Raw genomic sequence first — 24,352 nt, forward strand, 5'->3', positions numbered from 1 at the left:
TCGAGATTGACATTGCTAAATGGATGGGTATGAAAAATAAAATTATATTATAAAAAAAATGGTGTTTTGGTGATCAAATATATGCAAAATTATTTAAATGTGGAATATATAGTTTAAGTATAAAAATCAGTATCAATTCTTTACATCCTGATGGACCATAAGTCTTAGTATGTGATATAAATTTCAGCTTGATACCTGTATCCATTCCTGAGAAAAAGGGTCTTAACAGTCGGACTCAAGGGCGGACAGACAGATGAATGACAGAGTGATCCTAAAAATGAGACAGTTAATATGTGACTAATCAATTAAATAGTGATTTGTATTTAAATACCTCCTGCAACAGCTTGTGTGTGTCAAGGTTTAATGCTGCAAGTGCACAGAACCAAAGTATTCAATTGAAAGATGCCCCACTTTCTCTGCACTGTTAGCTTCACACATTGAACTTGGCAGAACAGTAAAGTTTGACTGGAAATACGACAATTGGATTCACATGCGACTCTTTCTGTGAGTTGGAGTCAATAGCAGAGTCTCAAAATGTACAATTATCAATCATTTTCAAGCATATTAACATTCATAATTGCATCAAAGAATATTATCAATGCACTCATTTGTTTTTGAGCTTTCATCACTGGGTTTTATTGTATGTTTCAGGAGATCCTGAAGAAACTCATGGAGACTGTACAGGCGATGCAAATAAAGCAATTGGAAATGAAACACGAAAGGTAATTACTATTTTCTGCTTCATCTCACTGTAGCCTTACCAATCACTTGGAAAAAAGAAGTGAGGGACTTTACAATGGTGTTAACACAATCCACTAAAAATTCCTTATTACTGCAATGTTTTTAGGAACATGTTTATTAAAATAACACAGTTACTGAGGTGGACCTATTAATGAAATAGTATGTCCTGTGCTGTATGCGATGGACCTGCCCTTTTATTTGCTATTAAAAACCAGACTTCAGGACTGAATAGTATTGTTACTAACACTCAGCTCTCACACTGTAATTTGTAAATGATAATGATTTAACGAACTACTGGTGATGAATTAAATCTTGAATAGTCACTTTAAGATGACTGAAGAATGGGAGAAACCTCAGCAGTTTTCACACCCAAATAAATTTTGTAAGTCACTTGTGATAACACCAAACATAAAACTTCTAATATGCAGAATGATATTGCAGGAAATACTGATGAATATTGAAATTACAATACAGTTTTACATAGAAGCCATGCATTATTCATGTTGCATAATGGTGTGGAATCTGCACCATTAGTTAAGGATGAACCCAATATTATCAGTTTTTCTGAAAGGTGGATGCTTACTAGTAGCATTAATAATCATGTTCACCTAGGCACATCAGCATTTGCTCACTAAAATTCACTGTCTAGCAACACTTTCACATCACTGTTCTCATTATTGTGTCCATACTGTAAGTGTATCTTCACACTAAAATATGCGCACCAGCACCTAATGTCCATTGAATGACGGGGTTCCCCTTATAATGCACTAACTTTACTTAAAGCCAAGCTTGTCAAATACATTTTTCCATTTAGTTAATTTCATAACCAGTATACATACTCTTTCAACATATTCAAGCACTAATACAGCTATTTGCTCATGTGATATTTACATAAGAAACAATTTACAAGCTCACGTTTTGCCCGCCAGATGGCACCATGCTGCAGTCACTACCCCTGAACTTGTAATTTGTTTGGCTTTCTGTCAGCAGATGGCAGTTGCATACTAAAGTGTAATTAATAGTTCCTCCCAGTAGAGGTCAGGAGCTCGCATATTCCTCACCCTCACATTACTATGTGCTCACTTCCCCACCACATATTTGCGCAACTCGGTACAAGTTGCCAGCTTGTGAAAACTTAATTATCTTTTTCGTAACTATTATGTAGTTGACCTTGTCATGTTAAGAGTACCCTATTAAGAATTTATTACAAGAAAAGCTAGTTTTTACCATTCAACTCACTTTTTGATAGCAGTCAGGAGACTTTTCAGTCACATTGGAATAATTTTCTTTTCACTGTTGAAATTTCAGTAATTTTGAGCAAATTGATACTGTCTGTGGCTCGTCCCTCTAATAGGCAGCCCTAGAGTTCCATTTCACAACCTAATGTATCGGACACACGGATAGCTCCGTATAGTCGGGGCATTATTCACACGTCTCCGTTCCTTCAGAGGAGCGTCCTGTCCCCATTGTTCCATGTGCAGCAGATATGACTGCCTTCAGCTATGGCCAGGCTGGGTGTAACCTGTTGCTGGAATGTATTTGTTCATTTGATAAAAGATAGCAGGGGTGGATTACTGAAACTGGTTAGGAGCTAACAGAGGCGGAGGTCCAGGCTGGGAGGTGGGATTTTGCAGAGGCAGAGGAGACAGGAGGAGTGTCTGGAGGGCACAGTACGAACTGCTGAGCAGCTGCGGCCCTTGCACGATGTCCTCAGTGGGGAAAGGGTTCTCCTTTCTGAAGGGCAGTCAGCCTCCGAGTACTACACTCCGCCAGCAAGAAATTGTTTTCAAATAATTTTTCTTTTTTTCTTTTTTTTCCCTTGTCTGTGAGAATGGATTTATATTGGATTTTTGTGTTTACACAGGTACCATGCGTGGCATACTAGCTGATGAAGCTCATCTGGGAAACTTGGGCAGTATTATAAGAACACTTTTGTGAATGTTGTGTGGGAAGAGGATAAACATTGTATATTGGCAGCTAATAACTGACTCCAGAAAAAGGCGGGTGCTAGTGCAGGAAGAGCAGTTGGAACATATTGAAGAAATATGCAAGTTGTAGGGAGTGGAAGTAGAATTTTGTTCAAAGAAATGCCATAATGATACTGCAGTAGCGGTCTGAATTATGGAACTGTTTTTGAAAACAGTTGTCTGAAGCTAAAATTAGAGGCATAACTTACAGTGTATGTAATAGTTATATAAAAACTAAACAAACTGCAATAACTTTATGGTGCACACTGGGAAACCAAAACATTGAGAGTGCTGTACAGGCTGAATCCTGTCCTGTGGCTCTGTGACGCAGCAAAGAAAGCGTACTGGTGGAGGAGAAGTGAAAAGGGAATTGGTGTTGTGATGATACTGCTTACAAATTGGGAAATCCACTGATTAAGTGACTTGTGTAGAGGGAAGTTTGTTATGGGCTGGCATCTAAAATGAGCATCTGAGACACTGAAGCCGGACAGCTGTTTGTGTGCTGCTCTGGTGATAATCTGTGGGACGTGGTTAAAGGACAGTGAAAGCTTAAGGAGGTGATGAGGTGTCAGATGTCCACACCTCCCCACAGAATATGGACATTGGAGGTTTGTCTGCTGTGTAAAGTGGGATAGGCAGTGATCTGTGGCAGGTCTGGCAACATGTTACAATGCTGGTAAGGGCAAAAGTGTTTTGGAACACACTGTCCAGTGCACATCATCGAATGTATGGCTCTGCAGCACGACTTGTAGTGTCCCTGTGTCAATCTGATGACATTGTTAAATGCAATTTCAATGGACACAGCATCCACAGAGATTGGACTACGGGTCAATAGAAATGTCTTGCACGGTTGGACGAATTGAGTTTCTTGTTCTGCCAGCACGACAGTCATATTCGAATATGTTGTCGGCCACACGAATGGCTGCTCGAAATGTGCACCCGTGCCACGGGTGTGGGCTGGTAGGTTGGTAATATGCTGTGGTGAACATTTACCTGGACTCCCACAGTAACCTGTGGTGGTAAATGAAAGACCCATGCTGGCTATGGACTATGTAAGAATTAAAGTGGATCACCTGCATCCCTTCAAGTTCAATGTCATCCCTGACAGTGACAGCATCTTCCAGTGGGATAACTGTCCATGTCGTGAAGCTAGAATCATGCTATGATGGCTTGAGAAGCATAGTGAACTGATGTTGATGTCTAGGACACACAATTATCCTGATCTGAACCCAATGGAACACATCTGGTGCAGTGTTGGGGACTAGCTCCACATCCAGAAACCTCCAGTCCGTAATTCATGTGATCTGTGTGTAGACAACTGGTGTTGCATATCTCTGGAAAACTGCTGAGGACGTATCGAATCTGTGCCACACAAAATCGCTGCTGTATTACATTCTGAAGGCACTTCAGGAGGTAGTCATTATGTTTTGACTCGTGAGTGCATTCCATTTAAAAGCACGTGATGTAATAATATCACGGTAATGAACAATAGGATTAAACAAATTAAAGCTACAGTTTAAATTCAGAGGTAATATGAAGCAGGCTGGTCATATACACCACTGCACATTCACGTTATAGTATTCAGCAATGAAATTGATATTGTACATCTACTGTAGAATGGTGCCTACTTTGCTGGCTATTTGCTGCCACTGTGCTATGATCCACAGCGTCACAGAGGCTCCACTACCTAATGTCCATGTTGTGTTAGTATGCCCATTGCCAGTATCTTCCAAACATAACAATGATTTATATTTACTCCTGACACTTCTCTTGGTCACCATATTGTACTGAACAACACTTTAATACACTGGTAACACAAATGGAATTTGATGCAGCTCGTCACGTGGGGTTCTGCAAACAAATAGAGCAGGCTCTGAGTCTGTTGCAGGCTCCTATCTGTGAATGACACGTCTGTTACTCGTTATCGGCCACAGGTGAAGCAAATGGGAAGGGAGGTGATGAGGTGCACATTTTACAACAAATGACCTCTGCATGATAGAATTATGGTACTGTAAGGTGGTCTTTTGCTCGACGTTAAAATACCAGTCTGAATCGCCAAGAATTTGAAATTAGTGAGGGTTTACTGTGTATCGAAATAGAGCTCTGACGTGCGGCAGTGTTTGGAAGTGGCAGGGGACTGAAAGTGGGCTGTATATAGCTCATGTGTGCGGTCCTGAAGTCTTGGGCAGAAGAATGTCTAGTCAACATGATCATTTAAAATGCTACCACAGAAGCTACTGTAATAATGAGGGACCAAGGGATGGAGGCCTCAGGCTGGTTATATAACAACTTTGTAGGTCTTGGATGAAAGTGTGTAGTAAAAACTTATTTAAAATTACTTCCCTAATATTCTTCTGATGATTTGGAAACACACAACACAGGTTAACAGTTCTGTTGACAACAAATTGCTTTACTGCAGTAGGAGGTGCTCGAATAATTCTGAAGATTTTAATAATGTGTGGTGGAGTCAATATTTGTGTGGATCTGGCATCTTGGGGCTTGTGCCAAAGTTCATTTAGTCTACAGTGATTGTTTAGGAATGAAGAATTAGCTGACAACGCACTAACTTATGGAGAATTCATGAAAAGATAGCAAAACTCACTTAGATCTAGTATAGTGGAACCAAAAATACTGCATAGTTTAATTTGTATCTAAAGTGAAACAGAAGCACCACCCAGCCATACTGTGAGTGGGATTGTAGGTGGTGATGTTGCCCTGAGACTATGGAGGCCAGCCATTTGAAACTCCCCACGCTGCACCCTCCTGGCTTTCTGATGTGTAGCTGGAGCAACTTTCAGGCTCTGATCAAAATGGTGTGATCTGATCAAAATGGCGTGAAAGCTTTACTTGCAAGAAAACTGCTCCATGAAGGCACTGAGCTCCTCTTCTCTGTTGTTTTGGCAGAGAGATGCAATTTCATTTTTGTAATGCATAGTTAGCCATCTCTAACAAATGCCTTGAAGACTGAGAACTTTCTGATTTCACACAGATGAAACACAGTTTAGTTGCTTCCTGGCAGAGTAAAACTGTGTGCCAGACTGAGATTCAAACTCGGGACCTTTGCCTTTTGCAGGCAAGTGCTCTACCGACTGAACTTCCTGAAAGCAACTCACAACCCGTCCTCACAGCTTTACTTCCACCAGTACCTCGTCACCTACTTTCCAGACTTTAGAGTCCAGTTCAGCGTACAGTTTTAATGTGCCAGGAAGCTTTGTACCTGCACACATTCCACTGTAAAGTAAAAAATTCATTCTGGAAATATACCCCAGCTGTGGTTAAGTCATGTCTCCACAATATCCTGACTTTCAGGAGTACTAGTCCTCCCAAGTTTCTTAAGAGAAAGTCTGCAATGTTTGGAAGGTAGGAGATGGGGTACTGGTGGAAGTAAATCTTTAGGGATGGGTTGTAAGTGATCCTCGGGTAGCTCAGTTAGTAGACCTTTGCCTGTGATAGGCAAAGGTCCCAAGTTCAAGTCTTGGTCCAGTTTCAATCTGCCAGGAAGTTTCATATCGGTGCATCCTCCACTGAAAAATGAAAAATTCATTCTGGGCACAATTTAGTAATTTCTAAATCAATTCCAGTTAATATTCATAGTCGTAACATCACTATGACAGTCCACTTTTCTTTCTTTCTTTGCTCCCCCCCCCCCCCCTCTCTCTCTCTCTCTCTCTCTCTCTCTCTCTCTCTCTCTCTCTCTCTCTCTCTCTCTCTCCCCCCCCCCCCCCCTCATCAACCTCCCTCTCACAATTCAGTTTTCTGTTCTGTTGTAAAATAAGTTTTCGTTTGTGATATAAGCAAATGATTTCTTTTTTCAGACTTACTTTGTCAACTATTAGTTTCAGATCTCCAACAGTGTTTACGGATGTCATTGCACCCTTTTGATTTGCAGAGAAATGAAGGAGATGAATTCTCGTCAGGCAAAGATCTCAGTGGAAACGATGAAGGAAGTTGCCAATGACAAGACTCTGAAGACTAAAGGGGAGAAGGACCGCAGGCTACGAGAGAAGAAGCAGAACAACACGAAGAAATTCATGGATGAAAGGCGAATGGCTCAGATGAAACAGGATAAGGAGCGTGAGAAGCTGAATGTGAAGCACAAAAAGCAAGCTGAGGATGTCCAGACAGAACTGCAGAATGTGAGTACTATCTGAAAAATGGGGAGGTACTGCCATGGACTGCTGAGTTAAACAGACTGTTGTTGTAGCTCTGCTCGGTGTCATATGAGTGTCATTCACTAGTTCTGCTGTAACATCTCCAGTCTCTTACATAAGTTGTCCACCCGAACTGTGGCCAAGAGCACAGCAAAGATACCACCCACCCAACCCCCCTCCCCCTCCTCCAGACCTCCAGTGGTGGAGCGCACATGTGAGCATCACGTGTCTCACTTTAGTGGCTGCTTCGCTGGCCTCTGGATCCTTCCCCTAGTATACACCAGCTTCTCTGAATCACATAGATGAAAGTCTGCTCTGGGGCATGACCTGTGCTGCACCTGCCCCCCCCCCCTCCTTAATCCCCTAGCTCTTATTTGTTTCTCTCATCCACTCCTCCCAGCTCAACTCATGCCTCAGTCTGTCTGTACTGGCCCGCAGCTCGTGGTCGTGCGGTAGCGTTCTCGCTTCCCACGCCCGGGTTCCCGGGTTCGATTCCCGGCGGGGTCAGGGATTTTCTCTGCCTCGTGATGGCTGGGTGTTGTGTGATGTCCTTAGGTTAGTTAGGTTTAAGTAGTTCTAAGCTCTAGGGGACTGATGACCATAGATGTTAAGTCCCATAGTGCTCAGAGCCATTGTCTGTACTGTCAGCAAAATTAGCTCCAAGGATGACATTCTCCGGAAGCTCAGTAATGACTTCAGTCTTCTTCAAACCGGCAACACGATTTCACCCATGACTGTAAATGCTACCTGTATTTGCTAATGACTGATGTCAATTCTTGTGCCAGTGTAAAGAAGCAAATGGAATGAATAGACTTTAATTAATTTTGCCTCAGTAGGAAGAGGCACGAAAACAAATACTGTCGAAAAAAGATCAGTTACACCTGTACACTTCTAACTTACTGGTTGTGCACATATGCCTACTGCTTAGCTTTCTTACAACTGGAATATGGAAGAAAAACATGAAAATAACGACTGGCAGTCACATGCAGTCTGCATAACTGCACTTTCAAATTGTAACAGCAAAACGAATAACACTTGCTGAGAGCGAGCCTTCTGTAAAATAAGGTAGAAGTATTTAGACACAGACACGGACACTTACAGTTCCTAGAGCAGTGGTTCCCAAACTTTCTGATGAGTAAAACCAATGACAGTTTAATGATCACTCAAGATCAGTTTTTTAACCCCTCCCCCGGGGGATCGCAGTTCTTTCATGAATTAGTGCGTGGTGCGCATGGGGCCCCGAGGTATTGCAGCCCAGGGCCCCGAGGTACTGCAGCCCATTCTTCCTTCCTGTGCCCCTTCCCCCCCCCCCCCCCCCCCCCCTGTTATCGCTGCTTACTGTCTGCCCCCTCCTTCCCGTTTCTCTGTGTTCTTACTTATGTCGACCTGGCTGTCCATCTGGTTTCCTGTATTCTTTGTGATTTTGTTCCGCTTGCAATTTCTGTCATCCTTCCTTTTTGGCATTTTTGTTACCCTTTTGTGGTTTGACCTCCACTTCCAAATTTTCTCTCTTTAGTGTGAACCTCCCCTCCCTCCCCCCCCCCCCCCCCCCCAAGCATCTACAGCATAGATTCCGCTCCCCCCTTCCTTCCCTGTTGTAGCCTCTCCACACTGCTAGGTCACCAGCACGTGTAGCCAGTCCATGTGGTGCAGCTGTTACATGCCCATCTGCTTGAGCCCCCCTGACAACACAGTGATCACACTTCTGATACAAGTGCTGTTGTATGTATGGCTAGGAGTGGTTGCTTGTAATTGTGGAGCATTGCAACTCCTGGCAATGGCCGCAGTACCAGGTGGCCCTGGCTGTGGCTGAGTCGCGCCAATGGGGGGAGGCCCTGATCAGACTGGGTGGTAACAGGGCAGATGCTTGGCACGTGAAGCATATTGAGCTCCAAAAATCTGGCCGTTCTGCAGCCATCTCTTCGAGTGGTAATGGATCATTGAATGCTGCTTCTTATGTGCCTCTGGCCTTTCCTTTCCTGGCTACAATCTGGGAGGAGGGCCAGGCTCACCAACTTTGGGTGAAACACTTCCTCCACTGTGTGGTCTGTACTGGGACGGACAGGGGCTCATTCACTGCACAGAGCCATTATTTCTTGTGGAAAATGAATGTTTTAATATGACATTGATATTGTGTGCACTTTTTGTATCTTGTAGTAATTTTAAATCATTTGTGTACAAATTTTGAATTATACCTTTGTCTGATAGTGAATCATTCCAATTGCTGTTTCCTTTGCAGTCAATTTGTACCCTGTAGGCATCTTGTATCCACTTGACCACAAAGATTGTATCATATTCTTCAGGTGATATAAATGATATGTTTGTCCCATTTTTTTGCTGTTACTAGTACTAGTATTCTTTTCTTCAGTTGATTCTAGTACTAGTGAAGTTGAAAAAACCAAAAATACGTAAAATTTGTAGCATGTGCTTCCGATGGTAAGAGGTCAACTGAAGTATGGGATACAACCTACACTATGTGATCAAAAGTATCCGGACACCCCCCAAAAATATATTTTTCATATTAGGTGCATTGTGCTGCCACCTACTGCCAGGTATTTCATATCAGCGACCTCAGTAGTCATTAGACATCGTGAGAGAGCAGGACGGGGCACTATGCGGAACTCACGGACTTCGAACGTGTTCAGGTCATTGGGTGTCACGTGTGTCATATGTCTGTATGCGAGATTTCCACACTGCTAAACATCCCTAGGTCCTATGTTTCTGCTGTGATAGTAAAATGGAAACGTGAAGGGACACGATCAGCACAAAAGCATACAGGCTGACCTCGTCTGTTGATTAACAGAGACCGCCAACAGTTGAAGAGGGTCGTAATGTGTAATAGGCAGACATCTATCCAGACCATCACACAGGAATTCTAAACAGCATCAAGACCCACTGCAAGTACTATGACAGTTAGGCGGAAGGCGAGAAAAATTGGATTTCTTGCTTGAGCGGCTGTTTATAAGCCACACATCATGCCGGTAAATGCCAAACGACACCTCACTTGGTGTAAGGAGTGTAAACATTGGACAATTTAACAGTGGAAAAACATTGTGTGGAGTGACTAATCATGGTACAGAATGTGGTGATCTGATGGCAGGGTGTGGGAATGGGAATGCCCGGTGAATGTCATCAGCCACTGTGTGTAATGCCAACAGTTAAATTCGTATGCGGTGATGTTATGGTGTGGTCGTGTTTTTTGTGGAGGTGGCTTGCACCCCTTGTTGTTATGCTTGGTGCTATCACAGCACAGGCCTACATTGATGTTTTAAGCACCTTCTTGCTTCCCACTGCAATTCGGGGATGGCGATTTCATCTTTCAACATGATCGAGCACCTGTTCATAATGCATGGCCTGTGGCGAAATGGGTACATGACAATAACATCTCTGTAATGGACTGGCCTACTCAGAGTCCTGACGACCTGAATCATATAGAACTCCTTTGGGATGTTTTTGAATGTGGACTTTGTGCCAGGCCTCACCGACCGACATCGATACCTCTCCTCAGTGCAGCACTCCATGAAGAATGGGCTGCCATTTCCCAAGAAACCATCCAGCACCTGATTGAACATATGCCTCCGAGAGTGGAAGCTGTCATCGAGGCTAAGGGTGGGTGAACACCATATTGAATTCCAGCATTTCCAGTGGAGGTCGCCACGAACTTGAAAGTCATTTTCAGCCAGGTGTCCAGATACTTTTGATCACATAGTGTATATAGGCCCCACGTCAATTGAGTTACTTCATGCCAATGTTACATTATGTTGATGTTTTCTCCCCACTATGACAAGTAAGGTATCCTTCAGCTGACCTGTATAGATCAGCTGAAGAATAGGATCTATGACTTTCTACTGTGAAAAAAGTCATATATGTAACATTATGATATGGATATATGTATATTATCTGTTTCCTCAGTACTACACTCTTTCGTTTCACAACATTCGTCTATGTCTTTGCAGTGCATCATTTCTTGTAGATGGTGACATTTTTCAAAGCCGACGGGTTGTATCCTATTCTTCAGCATTCACAGACCTCCCATTTATTTCTGAAACCATTATTTTTTAAGCACAGAGTTTCATATATAGTAATGTAACTTCTTTCAATTCATTGCTTTTGTGCTATGAAGTACTTCTTTCAGATAAAAGTATTGTGATGGTTGTCTTTGTAATAGAACTTTACAGCTCTCTTTTTTATAGAAGCTGCTTTCTGTTCTGCATTTCAATCACTCAGTTCTGTTCCATAACTTAGCAATGGGAAAATTGTCCTGTACCATTACTTTTGTAATTTTTCTGCTGGCTACTTTTACATACATGGTGAAGCTGATAATGTGGACCACTGATTTTCCCATGTGCAAAATTTATACGGTTTTGCCACCTAAAATTTTCACATCGTTATTGCCTGAGTGTTTTGCAGACTTGATTGAATGTAGATGAAACTGTTTTACAGTTGTCAGATAAAAGAGGAGGCCAGTTGTGAGTTCTGATATGTTGTTAAGCATGTGAACTATCACTGAAATCAACTGTCTCAGAAATGACAACTTGAAATTCGTAGAAATGTTTCTAGGGTGAAACTTCATTTATCCCCGTGACATCCTCACAACGTTTAATCTGCTCAACTGACTGACATATTCAGATGTGACACACACACTACGGAGCTATAGCTGCAACCCCACGTTCATGTCAGTCTAACATGGAGAGGTCTCCAGTGGTGGGATCGACTTTTTGAAATCATCTATATGGTGATGTAGGTTAAGATCCCAGCTATCACACGTTGCAGCCATTCACCCTGGTGGACCCCCACTTGCAAGTAATCGATGAAAACAATTTGGAATTTTATGTGACACTCAATATTGTTAAATGAGAAGAATTTTGTAGATTGGTTGTGCAGTGCAATGGCTGGGGTAAAGCTTTCACATGCAAAAAATTGCGGGTTTGAATCTTGTCAGGACCCATAAATTATTTTATTTTTAAATCTTTATTGAAATGACTTTGACCATTTTTTCTATTCAGTTAATTGGTTTATGAATTTCTTCATTTGTTCTCATTTTTTTCTTTATATCATTCTTTTTCCACTCTCAATTTTTTTGAATGTGAATTTAATTATATTTCTGTATTTAAATATTTGAAAATGCCAATCTATTGATTAAAAAACAAAAGATCAAATAATCTGTTCATTATCCAGTAATCTCAAATATATTTTTCTCACAAGATGTGCATTTTTTTTATAGCAACTGCCATACAAACATTTATAATGTAGCCTAAATTCCTATTACATTATCGAAAAAATAACACAAATGAAGATGTAAATGAAAGAAGAGATTATATGTAAAACAAAATTCAAGAAAAATGAGTAACTGGAATAATGAATGATGAAACAAAAGAAATTAAATCAAAACTAAAACATAAAATTAATTAAAATCATATGAACAGAATTTTCAAGTGGAAAAAGAATGATAGGAAGAAACACGAGAACAAATGAAGGAGATGACACGATGATTAAAATTGTGTGACAAAGGAATAGAAATAAAAAATTACATTTAAGCCAATTAGCTGAATAAAAATAATGATCAAAGTAATTTTGATATACATTTCAAAATAAAAACAATGTAATTTTTTAAATTCTATTCCTTTGTCACATTTCAGTTATCTTAGAGTGCCTGATTAGAAACAAACCCACAACCTTCTGCATGTCAAGCCCGTACCCTATTCATTACATCATGCAACTAGTCAATCTGCTACCACCATTTTAATGCTACTGAGCGTCATGCAGAATTTTGAAATTTTGTTTTCATAAATAACTTGCAAATGAGGGCCTACCGTGGTGAATGGCTGCAGGGTGTGATACCTGGGATAATAACCTACATCCACACACAGATGGTTTCGAAAGTTGATCCCTCTGCAGGGGCCCTCTTCCTTATTGGGTAACAGGAAGGCACGAATTTGTCAAATTTGGTGACTGGTAGCCGAACATTCCCAATTGGCAGAATGGAGGCCCACCGCACCACCTGTCAGAAGACAACCCGACAACTTCTGTGTGTGAGCAGAGGTATTTGTCCCTCTTGGGCTGCCCCAGTGCCTCTATCTGAAATGAAATACTAGAATGCGTGTCTCTGCTGGCACGGTGGCCGTGCTTGCCACTGTACTCGAATATTCGAGTTTCCACCAGTGTGTTAACTCTAGGATGACTGACAGTTTCCTCTGTGGTCAGTGTTACTTCATTATTTCCAGGGCTGCACCTCTGCTGTGCTAAGTTGCAAATCTGTCTCTGTTCACAAAATTGGTCAAGCTGCAAATTACAACCACTTCTTTAATAGTGTCGTCCTGGTATAGAGGCATTTGTGGGAGAATACTGGTACCTTTGAAGTTCGTGTTGTGCAGTTGTAGCTCAGCTGTGTGAACACTGAGGTGGCAGAATTTGTGGGATACCTCCTGATAGCATGTTGGATCTCCTTTTGCCTGGAGTAGTGTAGCATCTCAGTGTGGCACGGACACAAGAAGTCTTTGGAAGTCCCTTGCAGAAATATTGAGCCATGCTGACCCTACAGCCATCAATAGTTGCAAAAGTGTTGCCAGTGTAGGATTTTGTGCAGGAATTCACCTCTAGATTACGTCCCATAAATGATAAATGGGATTCATGTCGGGTGATCTGGGTGGCAAATCATTCACTTGAATTACCCAGAATGTTCTCTAAACTAATTGCGAATGGTCATGGCCCTCTGACATGGTGTGTTCTCATTCATGAAAATTCCATTGTTGTTTGGGAATGTGACATCCATGAATGGCTACAAGTGGTCCAAGTAGCCAAACATCCAGAGGACCCAGTACATTCCATGAAAACACAGCCAACTTGACAGCAAGTAGTGTGTCAGTGGTAGATCTAGGCATCGTGTATTGGATGGATGGGGAGCAGGAAGAACTCAACGTGTTGTACTGACCCCCTATCCAACAAATCTGAGGTGCTGGCTTTCACCAAACTGGAGCTGAGCCAGTGAGACTCACTTCACCTGTTTTGGGGAAATCTGTTTTGTCCGGTGTCGGGAGGAAGGAAATGCAAAAGGTAAAGGTCTGTTTGCTGGCAGTTCAAATGTACGGCAAATGATGGTAACTCTTAGGGAAATAGCAGCAAGAGACAAGAAAGGACATCAGGTGCATTCAGTGTGTGTGCCTGGGGAGGGGGGCTCATTCAACATGTTGAAGAGGCAATTCTGGCAGCCTTTGGGGGAACAGGGTGCAACCAACTGCAGATTATGGCACGTGTTGGACCAAATGATGCCTGTTGTCTGGGCTCTGAGGTCATTCTTGTGTCATTCCTGTGACTGGCAGAGAAGGTTGAGAAGACCAGCATTGCACGTGGAGTTTCAACAATGCTCACAATTTGCGGCATTGTCCCCAGAACTGATTGTGGCCCTTTGGCTCCGAGTTGAGTGGAAGGACTGAACCAGAGACTTTGAAGGTTCTGTGACAAGCTAGGCTGCAATTTCCTGGACTTGCGCCACAGGTTTGAGACCTGTACGGTAGCCCTAGGTGAGCTGCGTACTACGCATCAGAGACTGCTGCTCAGGTAGCTGATTGTGTGTGTGTGGGGGGTGCACACAGGTTTTTTAATTTTTTTTTTAAATTAGGTGACTCTCCATCCAAATCAGATAACAATAGGTGTAGGAAACACAAAGTAACAGTGTAAGGTCGAAAGAAATGCCTCCCACAAGTTAGAGTAGAAAAATTGTAATGGTAAACTGCTGAAGCATTTGCAACAAAGTGCCAGAGTTGGAAGTGCTTGTGAAAAGCAGTGAAGCTCACATAATATTAGGTACAGAAATCTGGCTGAAACCTCAAATTGGTAGCAGTGAGATTTTTGGGGAAAGTTCAAGCATATATTGAAAGGATAGGCAAATGGGAAATGGAGGCGCTGTATTTGTCACAGTAGACAAGAAACTCTTGCCCACCATACTCATCACCTGATGCGACTGAAAACTTTAGAGAAAACTAAGATCACTTGTACATAAGTTCCCCAGTTACACTGTAATCATCAGTGGAGACTTTAATCACCCAATAATTAATTGAGAAAATTACGGTTTTGTTAGTGGTGGGCATGATAAGACAGCCTGTGAAACTTTACTTAATGCCTTCTCTGAAAACTACTGAGAACGGATAATTGGGAACACCACTCATAATGGAAATATATTGGATCTATTGGTAACAAATAGACCTGATGTATAGTTTTGATGTGGACACATCAAAACTAGTATCCGTGACCATGATGCAGTTGTGACGTACAATGATTACCAAAGTACAAGGGGCAACTAAAACATCTCTGTGAGGAATGTGAAACTTTCAGCACAGGTCAGGAGCATATGGAGGAACTCTGGCTCAAGTTTAAAAGAATAGTTGACCATGTGCTGGATAGATATGTACCCAGTAGAGCAGTTCATAATGAGAGCGAACCTCCATGGTATACAGTCACTGTAACAAAACTTCTAAAGAAACAGAGATTACTGAATAATAGTGTAGGCCTATAGATAGAGAGATGCTGAATAAAACATATTTAGCTGCCAAGAGAGAGTTGCGTGATGCCTTCAGTGACTACAGTAGCAGAATATTGTCAAGTGGGCTTTCACAGAACACAAAAAAATTCTGGTCACATGTAAAGGCTGTTAGTGGCTTCAAAGTTACTGTCCAATCCCTAGCGAATGAGACGGGAACTGAAATTGAGGTTAGCAAAGCAAAAACTGAAATGCTGAACTCCATTTTCAAATTTTTCTTTACAAAAGAAACCAGGAGAACTGTCTCAGTTTAATCCCTGTACCAATGAAAAGATGAATGAAATAAGTATTAGTGTTGTAGAGAAACAGCTGAAATAGTTAAAACTGAACAAAGTTCTAGGGCCTGATGGAATCCTTTTCAGATTCGATACTGAATTATTGGCTGAATTAGCCGCTCTTCTAAATATAATCTATTGCAGATCCCTTGAACAAAAAACCATGCCCAGTTCTTGGAAAAAGTGTAGGTCACAACTGCCCACAAGAAGGGTAGTAGAAGTGACCCACAAAACTACCGGTCAGTACCCTTTGTTGTAGAATCTTGTACACATTCTAACCGGAAATATATTGAGGTATCTCAAACAGAATGACCTCCTCAATGCCAACCACTCTGGATTTTGCAAACATCAGTCATGTGAAAGCCATCTTGCAGTTTTCTCACATGACATGCTGAAAACTTTGAGTCAACTCACCCAGTTAGATGCAAAGTCTCTTGATTTCCAAAGAGCATTTCACTCAGTACTGCACCTATGCTTATTGTCAAAAATATGCTCATATAGGATATCAAGTGAAATTTGGGACTGAACGTAGGACTTTTGTTAGGGAGAACACAGCACGTTATCTTGGATGGTGAGCCATCGTCAGATGTTGAGGTAACTTTGAGTGTGCTCCAGGGAAGTGTGCTGGGACCCTTGCTGTTCATGTTGCATATTAATGACCTTTAGACAACATTAATAGTGAAATCAGGCTTTTTGCAGATGATGCTGTCTATCTGAGGGAAGGTGCATAAATATTGATAAGATTTCAAGGTGTTGCAGAGACTGGCAACTTGCTCTAAATGTTCAGAAATGTAAAATTGTAAACTTAACAAAACAAAAAAATGTAGTATCCTATGACTATAATATCTATGAGTCACTGTTGGAATCGGCCAACTGATACAAATGCTCGGTGTAAGACTTTGTAGGGATCTGAAATGGAATGATCTCATAGGTTCAGTTGGGGGCAAAACAGGTGGTAGCCCTCAGTTTATTGGTGGAATACTAGGGAAGTGCAGACAGTCTACAAAGGAGATTGCTTACAAATCACTTGTGTGATCAATTCTACCATGGACCCATACCAGATAGGACTAATAGGGAATTTTGAATGTACACAGAGAAGAGTAGCACAAATGGTCAAGGTTTCTTTAATCCATGGGAGAGTGTCACAGCGATACTGAAGGAGCTGAACTGGAAGACTCTTGAAGACAGATGTAAACTATCTCAAGAAAGTTTGTTAACAAAGTTTCAAGAACCATCTTTAAATCATTATTGTAGGAATATATTACAACCCCATACGTATCTCTCACATAGGGGTCGTGAGGGTAAGATTAGAATAATTACTGCATGCACAGAGGCATTCACTCCATCATTCTTCCTGTGCTCCATAAAGGAATGTAACAGGAAGAAACCCTAATTACTGGTACAGTGGGACTTACTCTCTGTCATGCGCTTCACAGTGGTTTGCAGAGTATAGGTGTAGATGTAGATGGAGCCACCACCAGCCTGTGCAGTGCATTGTTAACAACTCGGCTTCATAGCTTCGTGGAGTCTGTGCCACACTCTTCCAAACACTACCATCAGTTCTTGTCAATTGCAATCAGGACTCATCAGACCAGGCATTGCTTTTCTAGTTGTCTAGAGTCCAACCGAAACAATTACAGGCCCAGCAATGTTGCACTGATAGCAAATGCACTCACGTCGGTTGACTGCTGCCATAGCCAATTAACACAAAATGTCATTGCACTTTCCTTATGATTGATTTCTGTGGTTATTTAACATATTGTTGCTTCTCTGTTAGCACTCACAAGTCTATGCAAATGCACTGCTCTCAGTCATTAAGTGAAGGCTGTTGGCCACTGTGTTGTTCGTGGTGAGAGGTAGTGCCTGAAATTGTGGTATTCTCAGCACTCTCTTAACACTGTGCATCTTGGAATGTCAGATTCTCTAACAATTTCTGAAATGAAATGTCCCATACGTGATGCACTGTTTTCTATCTCGTGTAAGCGATACTAGTGCCACCTGTATATACTGCTACCCTGTGATTTTTGTCACCTCACTGTGTGTTGCACTTAAAGATTTCAGTCAGTTGCACCAGTAAAATATTCTGGAGAATTTTGCGATGGTGCCCAACTGGGACCGTTTCTGTGGTGAGTCACTGACAGAGTACTTACAAGGGAACCTCCCCATCGCACCCCCCTCAGATTTAGTTATAAGTTGGCACAGTGGATAGGCCTTGAAAAACTGAAAACAGATCAATCGAGAAAACAGGAAGAAGTTGTGTGGAACTACGAAAAAAATAAGCAAAATATACAAACTGAGGAGTCTATGCGCAAGATAGGCAACATTAAGGATAATGTGAGTTCAGGAGGGCTGTGGTTAGCGTGAGCAGCTGCGGAATGAGAGGTCCTTGGTTCAAGTCCTCCCTTGAGTGAAAAGTTTACTTTCTTATTTTCGCAAAGTTATGATCTGTCTGTTCGTTCATTGACGTCTCTGTTCACTGTAATAAGTTTAGTGTATGTGTTTTGCGACCGCACCCCAAAACTGTGCTATTGGTAAACGAAAGGACGTGCCTCTCCAACGGGAACCGAAAACATTTGATTGAAAGGTCATAGGTCAACCGATTCCTCCACAGGAAAACACGTTGATATATTCTATACGACACTGGTGACGGCATGTGCGTCACATGACAGGAATATGTTGTCGACCCACGTAACTTGTACACTTGGCGAATGGGTAAAAAGATTCTTCTACCTTGCCCGATTTAGGTTTTCTTGTGGATGTGATAATCACTCCCAAAAAAGTGATGAAAACATAAGAGTTTGTCACATAAACTGAAAATAAAAAGTTAAAATTTTCACTCGAGGGAAGACTTGGACCCACGACCTCTCATTCCGCACCTGCTCACGCTAACAACAGGACCACAGCACTCCTTAGATCGTATTCTCCTTCATGTTGCCTATCTTGCGCATGAACTACTCAGTTTGTATATTTTGCTTATTTTTTTCATAGTTCCCCACAACTTCTTCCTGTTCTTTCGACTGATGTGTGTTCAGTTTTTCAAGGCCTATCCACTGTGCCAACTTATAACTAAATCTGAGGGGAGTGCGATGGGGAGGTTCCCTTGTTAGTGACATGAATTAGAATTAATTTAAGATTTATGTGTACTGATTATTCCTGCTCTTTCCACAACTGATGTTTTACTTTTTGAAATTTTTTTCAGCTCATCGAAATGTACAAAAACGAGGAGATCGAATACGAGCTTGCACCGAAGATGGAATTTTTTGCATAAGCCACTGTAAAATTTTTCAGCATATGTGCTGTGCCATACTTCTTGCCAATACGCCGACCCGGACAGGTGCGGAGGAGTCGACGTCGAATTATGTCGCCCCGTCCTCTCTCCGAACCTACATCCGTTTCCTGTAAAAGTCTGTCTTCCTGTGCCACTGTTGTAGCATTTATTCCCAAAGCAGGCATATTCTTGAGCCACAGAGTTTGCCCTGCTGCACACTAATTTTGCCAACTTGAGAGAGAATGTGGCTTTCCAAAGATTGTGTAACTGTTTTCTTGTAAAATAACTGGAGGTCTTGTCTTTTCCTCTCTCTCTCTCTCTCTATATATATATATATATATATATCTCTTAGGTAAGATATATTGATGTAGGTCATGCCTACATACAAGAGAAAACAAACCAAACCAAAGCAAGTGCCATAGAATGTAACAGACAGATACCGCAGGCTCGCGTAGTTGAAGTATTTGTGCCTGCGGCAGTCAAAGTTTGAACGAGGGGAGTTGATGTTTCTGCTCGTGAATGGGCTCTTATATTTTAATATGAGGAAAGAATAAATAAAAATTATTGCCGGGACCAGTTCTTTGTGATACTTGCAGACATTGGCTTACTACCCACTGTGCAGTGTAGATGCAGTGGGTAGAATGGAGAAAACTGCAAAAAATAATTCTGTGCGGGATACTAACTGCAATTGTGAGTGTATTTGAAATAAGTTACTGTTTGATGAAGCATTTAGGATCTTTCGCTGCTGTACATTTAATTCAAACAGCAAAAAACAGTCACTGAATGGAAAATTTCTCACAGGTTCATGTGGATTTTCAGGGAGGAAACACTTTCATTTTGCCATTAAAAAAAATCAACAATCAAAGTAAATGTACATTTCAAATTTGCAGACTCATTGGAACCCTAAAACTGTTATCAGTTAGGATATGATAAACAATGATCCATTAAAATGTGTTTCATCTCTGAATGATGAGATGAGAATTGGTAAGTCATTCTAAGGAACTGATTTGAGTTGACAAATTTTGAAGCAAAATCAAATGTGTGACTGAAAAGAAAACCAGAAATGACAATTACACTCACAGTCCCTTGAAGTATATTGCAGTTTGTGCGATGTAAGTGCTTTTTGAAACACCTGTGTTCACGTACAATTTTTTGTTGTGTTTTTGAATGTCCGTACACTGGATTTATGAGTCGAATGTGGTATGTTTGTTGTGTCATATCTATTCTAGTCAGTAATACACATAGGAAATGAAAATATATGTACAAGAATGGTGAAACTGTATGGTTTTCACCAGATTGCTCATATTGGTGAATGAAGCAACTCTTTATTTTTCCCATACATTTTTAAACACCTAGCTACATAATAAGAGCTGGATTGTTCACAAGTTATATTATGTTTCGTGTTGTTAAATATTCTGATATAAATAGATTAGTGGTCAAAGAGTGGCTGTTTGAATGTTAAGTAAAAATAAAATATTTTACAAGTTGTTTCATAGGTGTAAAAACTGTATCTGTTCTATATAGATATGCCAAATGCTAATTTATTTTCATCATATTTATGTGATTAAGAGTATAATTTCCTTGAAAGCATTCCATTTACACATGATAATTTTAAAGATGTTAATTCCTTGAAAATAGTTTGTGGTGTCATCTTGCCATTTACATCTAAGACCATGCATTTCCATGGTGTATTAAGGAGATATCTGTATCACAGAAGAAAATTTCTCATACTTCCCCCCTCCCCTTCTCCACCTCCCTTTGATGACATAAAATCTATAAAATCTAGTCTCTCTGTTTGCCTTTTAATATTTATATGATCAGAATAAGTTAGTCTTATAAATTATTTCTACAGTAAATGTTGCACGCTTGGTTCTGATTGCTTTATTTCACTACAAGCAAAGTAATGATATGCTACTGTTATTTCAGTATTTGATACCTCGCTTCTAGTGGGATGATTTTGTTGGTGTTAGTGTCATCACTGATTTACTTAGATTGGACAGAAATTTGTTAAGCATGTTCATAATGTAATCAATTAATTGTTGTTAAGTTTGTAAAGATATAATATCTGTGTGCAAATCGAGTGACAGTTGGTAGAAATTTTATTTTCTCTGCATAAGTGTGAAACAAAATGTTAGAATGGAGTTAATAATGTTCTGTGGAAATGTTTCACTTTACCGCAAACTGGAACATTAGTGTACAGTAGCAAATAAAGTGACACTTGTCCTTCAGTTGCCCACATTGCTCAAAAGATAAACAGCAGCAGGTTATCTTTGTTATTGATTACTAGCAGAAAGTAAGATCAAATATACAAATTTGTTGATGATTGCAACTGATGTACTAGTGATGACACAGTAATCCACATGTAATCAAAATATCTCTTTATACTTGCCAGTAACTACTATGAATAAATAAAGGAATAGTCCAATATTATAAAATAATTTACTAAGTTTAATGGTTGAAAACTTGAATAGTGTTAAAAGAAAAGAAAAACAATGAAGAAGCAATATTACTGTATAGCTGATACCAGCCTGTGTCATACATACCTGCAGCCGTGTAGCCTTTGCACAATGAAGAAGCAATATTACTGTATAGCTGATACCAGCCTGTGTCATACATACCTGCAGCCGTGTAGCCTTTGCACAATCTCAGTCCACTGTCTCCTGTACAGACATCTACGTGTACACAAATACTGGCTGAAAGTGGTGGCACCTGTCAGATTTTCCCCCCGGAGTGCTTCAGGGTCTCCGTGTGTGCCGTATTAGTCCTTTTTCATCTCCACTGTCTGTAAGGCAGCAGTATGCAGGGTGGCACTATAGAATTTTTTTTAGCGCAATACTGCTTCTTGAAACGTTGTCATTAGGCTTTTGTACAGAATGTATACACCATGGGAGGGCTGGAAAATCTGGGAAAGATGTGGGAATTTTTTCATCGGGGAAAAATCCAGGAATTTTTTAGAAATCTGGAAATTTTTCATTCTTCATTCTTTCATTTTTTTAGTTACATTTTTATAATTTTGACATATAAGAACTGATACTGTAACAAAGAATTTTACTTTAGCCTGCTACAGCATTTGCAGCAATAAAACATTTGAGAGTTGTAGCATCGCGTTTTAGTACCTGAATAGTGTAAATTCGCGTAGTCGTTTGTCTACTGTTTTTGTTTTGAACGGCCAGTGTCAGTTGGTCACAGTCAGTGTGCTCCCTGCCGCCGTTGGATAAGCAGCTGAGCAGCAAGTCGTATACTCCTAGCTCACTCATTTGTTACATAGTTTAATTCTTTATTTCTTTGCGTGTTTTTGGTACTTGCATTGTTTAATTCATAAATTTCGGGCGTATTGTAGTATTTGAGAGTGTAGCATCGCGTTTTAGTACCTGAATAGTGTAATTTCGCTTAGTCTCCTTCCGCCGCCGAGCAGTGTCAGCAGTGCGCAAGTAGCAGCATTACTGCATTTACTAGGCAATCTTGTATTTTAATAACCGTTTAAATTTTGTCGATTTGTTTGCGCTCTCTGTAAATTAGTTAAGACGTTCTTTGCAAAACAGTTTTTAGCATGGATAGGGACTGCAACTGCTGTGTTCGGATGCAGGCTGAGTTGGCATCCCTTCGCTCCCAGCTACAGGCAGTGTTGGCTTTGGTCACACAGCTTGAGGCTGTTGCCAATGGGCATCACTGTGGGGGTCCGGATGGGGGTTTGTCGGGGACGGCCAGCTCGTCCCACGCATCCCCCGATCGGACTACGACTGTGGCTGCCCGGGATACTGCCCACATTGAGGCTGATCCCTCACCTGTGGTAGAGTGGGAGGTCGTTTCAAGGTGTGGCAGGGGGCGAAAGACATTCCGGAGGGCTGAACGGAAAGCCTCTCCAGTTTGTCTGACGAACCGGTTTCAGGCTCTGTCTCAGGCTGATACTGATCTTCGGCCTGACACGGCTGCTTGTCCTGTTCCAGAGGTTGCCCCTCAGTCTGCAAGATCCGGGCAGTTGCAGAGGGTGGGCTTACTGGTAGTTGGGAGCTCCAACGTCAGGTGCGTAATGGGGCCCCTTAGGGAAATGGCAGCAAGAGAGGGGAAGAAAACCAATGTGCACTCCGTGTGCATACCGGGGGGAGTCATTCCAGATGTGGAAAGGGTCCTTCCGGATGCCATGAAGGGTACAGGGTGCACCCATCTGCAGGTGGTCGCTCATGTCGGCACCAATGATGTGTGTCGCTATGGATCGGAGGAAATCCTCTCTGGCTTCCGGCGGCTATCTGATTTGGTGAAGACTGCCAGTCTCGCTAGCGGGATGAAAGCAGAGCTCACCATCTGCAGTATCGTCGACAGGACTGACTGCGGACCTTTGGTACAGAGCCGAGTTGAGGGTCTGAATCAGAGGCTGAGACGGTTCTGCGACCGTGTGGGCTGCAGATTCCTCGACTTGCGCCATAGGGTGGTGGGGTTTCGGGTTCCGCTGGATAGATCAGGAGTCCACTACACGCAACAAGCGGCTACACGGGTAGCAGGGGTTGTGTGGCGTGGGCTGGGCGGTTTTTTAGGGTAGATGGCCTTGGGCAAGTACAGAAAGGGCAACAGCCTCAGCGGGTGCGGGGCAAAGTCAGGACATGCGGGGACCAAGCAGCAATCGGTATTGTAATTGTCAACTGTCGAAGCTGCGTTGGTAAAGTACCGGAACTTCAAGCGCTGATAGAAAGCACCGAAGCTGTAATCGTTATAGGTACAGAAAGCTGGCTTAAGCCAGAGATAAATTCTGCCGAAATTTTTACAAAGGTACAGACGGTGTTTAGAAAGGATAGATTGCATGCAACCGGTGATGGAGTGTTCGTCGCTGTTAGTAGTAGTTTATCCTGTAGTGAAGTAGAAGTGGATAGTTCCTGTGAATTATTATGGGTGGAGGTTACACTAAACAACCGAACTAGGTTAATAATTGGCTCCTTTTACCGACCTCCCGACTCAGCAGCATTAGTGGCAGAACAACTGAGAGAAAATTTGGAATACATTTCACATAAATTTTCTCAGCATGTTATAGTCTTAGGTGGAGATTTCAATTTACCAGATATAGACTGGGACACTCAGATGTTTAGGACGGGTGGTAGGGACAGAGCATCGAGTGACATTATACTGAGTGCACTATCCGAAAATTACCTCGAGCAATTAAACAGAGAACCGACTCGTGGAAATAACATCTTGGACCTACTGATAACAAACAGACCCGAACTTTCCGACTCTGTATGTACAGAACAGGGAATCAGTGATCATAAGGCCGTTGCAGCATCCCTGAATATGGAAGTTAATAGGAATATAAAAAAAGGGAGGAAGGTTTATCTGTTTAGCAAGAATAGTAGAAGGCAGATTTCAGACTACCTAACAGATCAAAACGAAAATTTCTGTTCCGACACTGACAATGTTGAGTGCTTATG

At 41.6% G+C, this 24,352-nt stretch overlaps 1 protein-coding gene across 4 annotated transcripts in view; it reads left to right on the forward strand.

Annotated features, from left to right (window-relative positions):
• Positions 1–21,373, forward strand: part of LOC124716957 (1-phosphatidylinositol 4,5-bisphosphate phosphodiesterase) — a 425,614-nt gene extending 404,241 nt beyond the window's left edge. For all 4 annotated transcript variants that reach the window (XM_047243553.1, XM_047243552.1, XM_047243551.1 and 1 more), the window contains 3 exons: positions 652–722; positions 6,598–6,844; positions 18,870–21,373. In XM_047243553.1, the coding sequence (XP_047099509.1) occupies positions 652–722; positions 6,598–6,844; positions 18,870–18,938 (387 nt within the window). In that variant the 3' untranslated portion in view covers positions 18,939–21,373. The remainder of the gene's footprint in view (positions 1–651; positions 723–6,597; positions 6,845–18,869) is intronic.
• Positions 21,374–24,352: the final 2,979 nt, after the last annotated feature.

This window comes from Schistocerca piceifrons, chromosome 9, assembly GCF_021461385.2.
Source record: "Schistocerca piceifrons isolate TAMUIC-IGC-003096 chromosome 9, iqSchPice1.1, whole genome shotgun sequence".
Lineage (NCBI taxonomy): Eukaryota > Metazoa > Arthropoda > Insecta > Orthoptera > Acrididae > Schistocerca > Schistocerca piceifrons.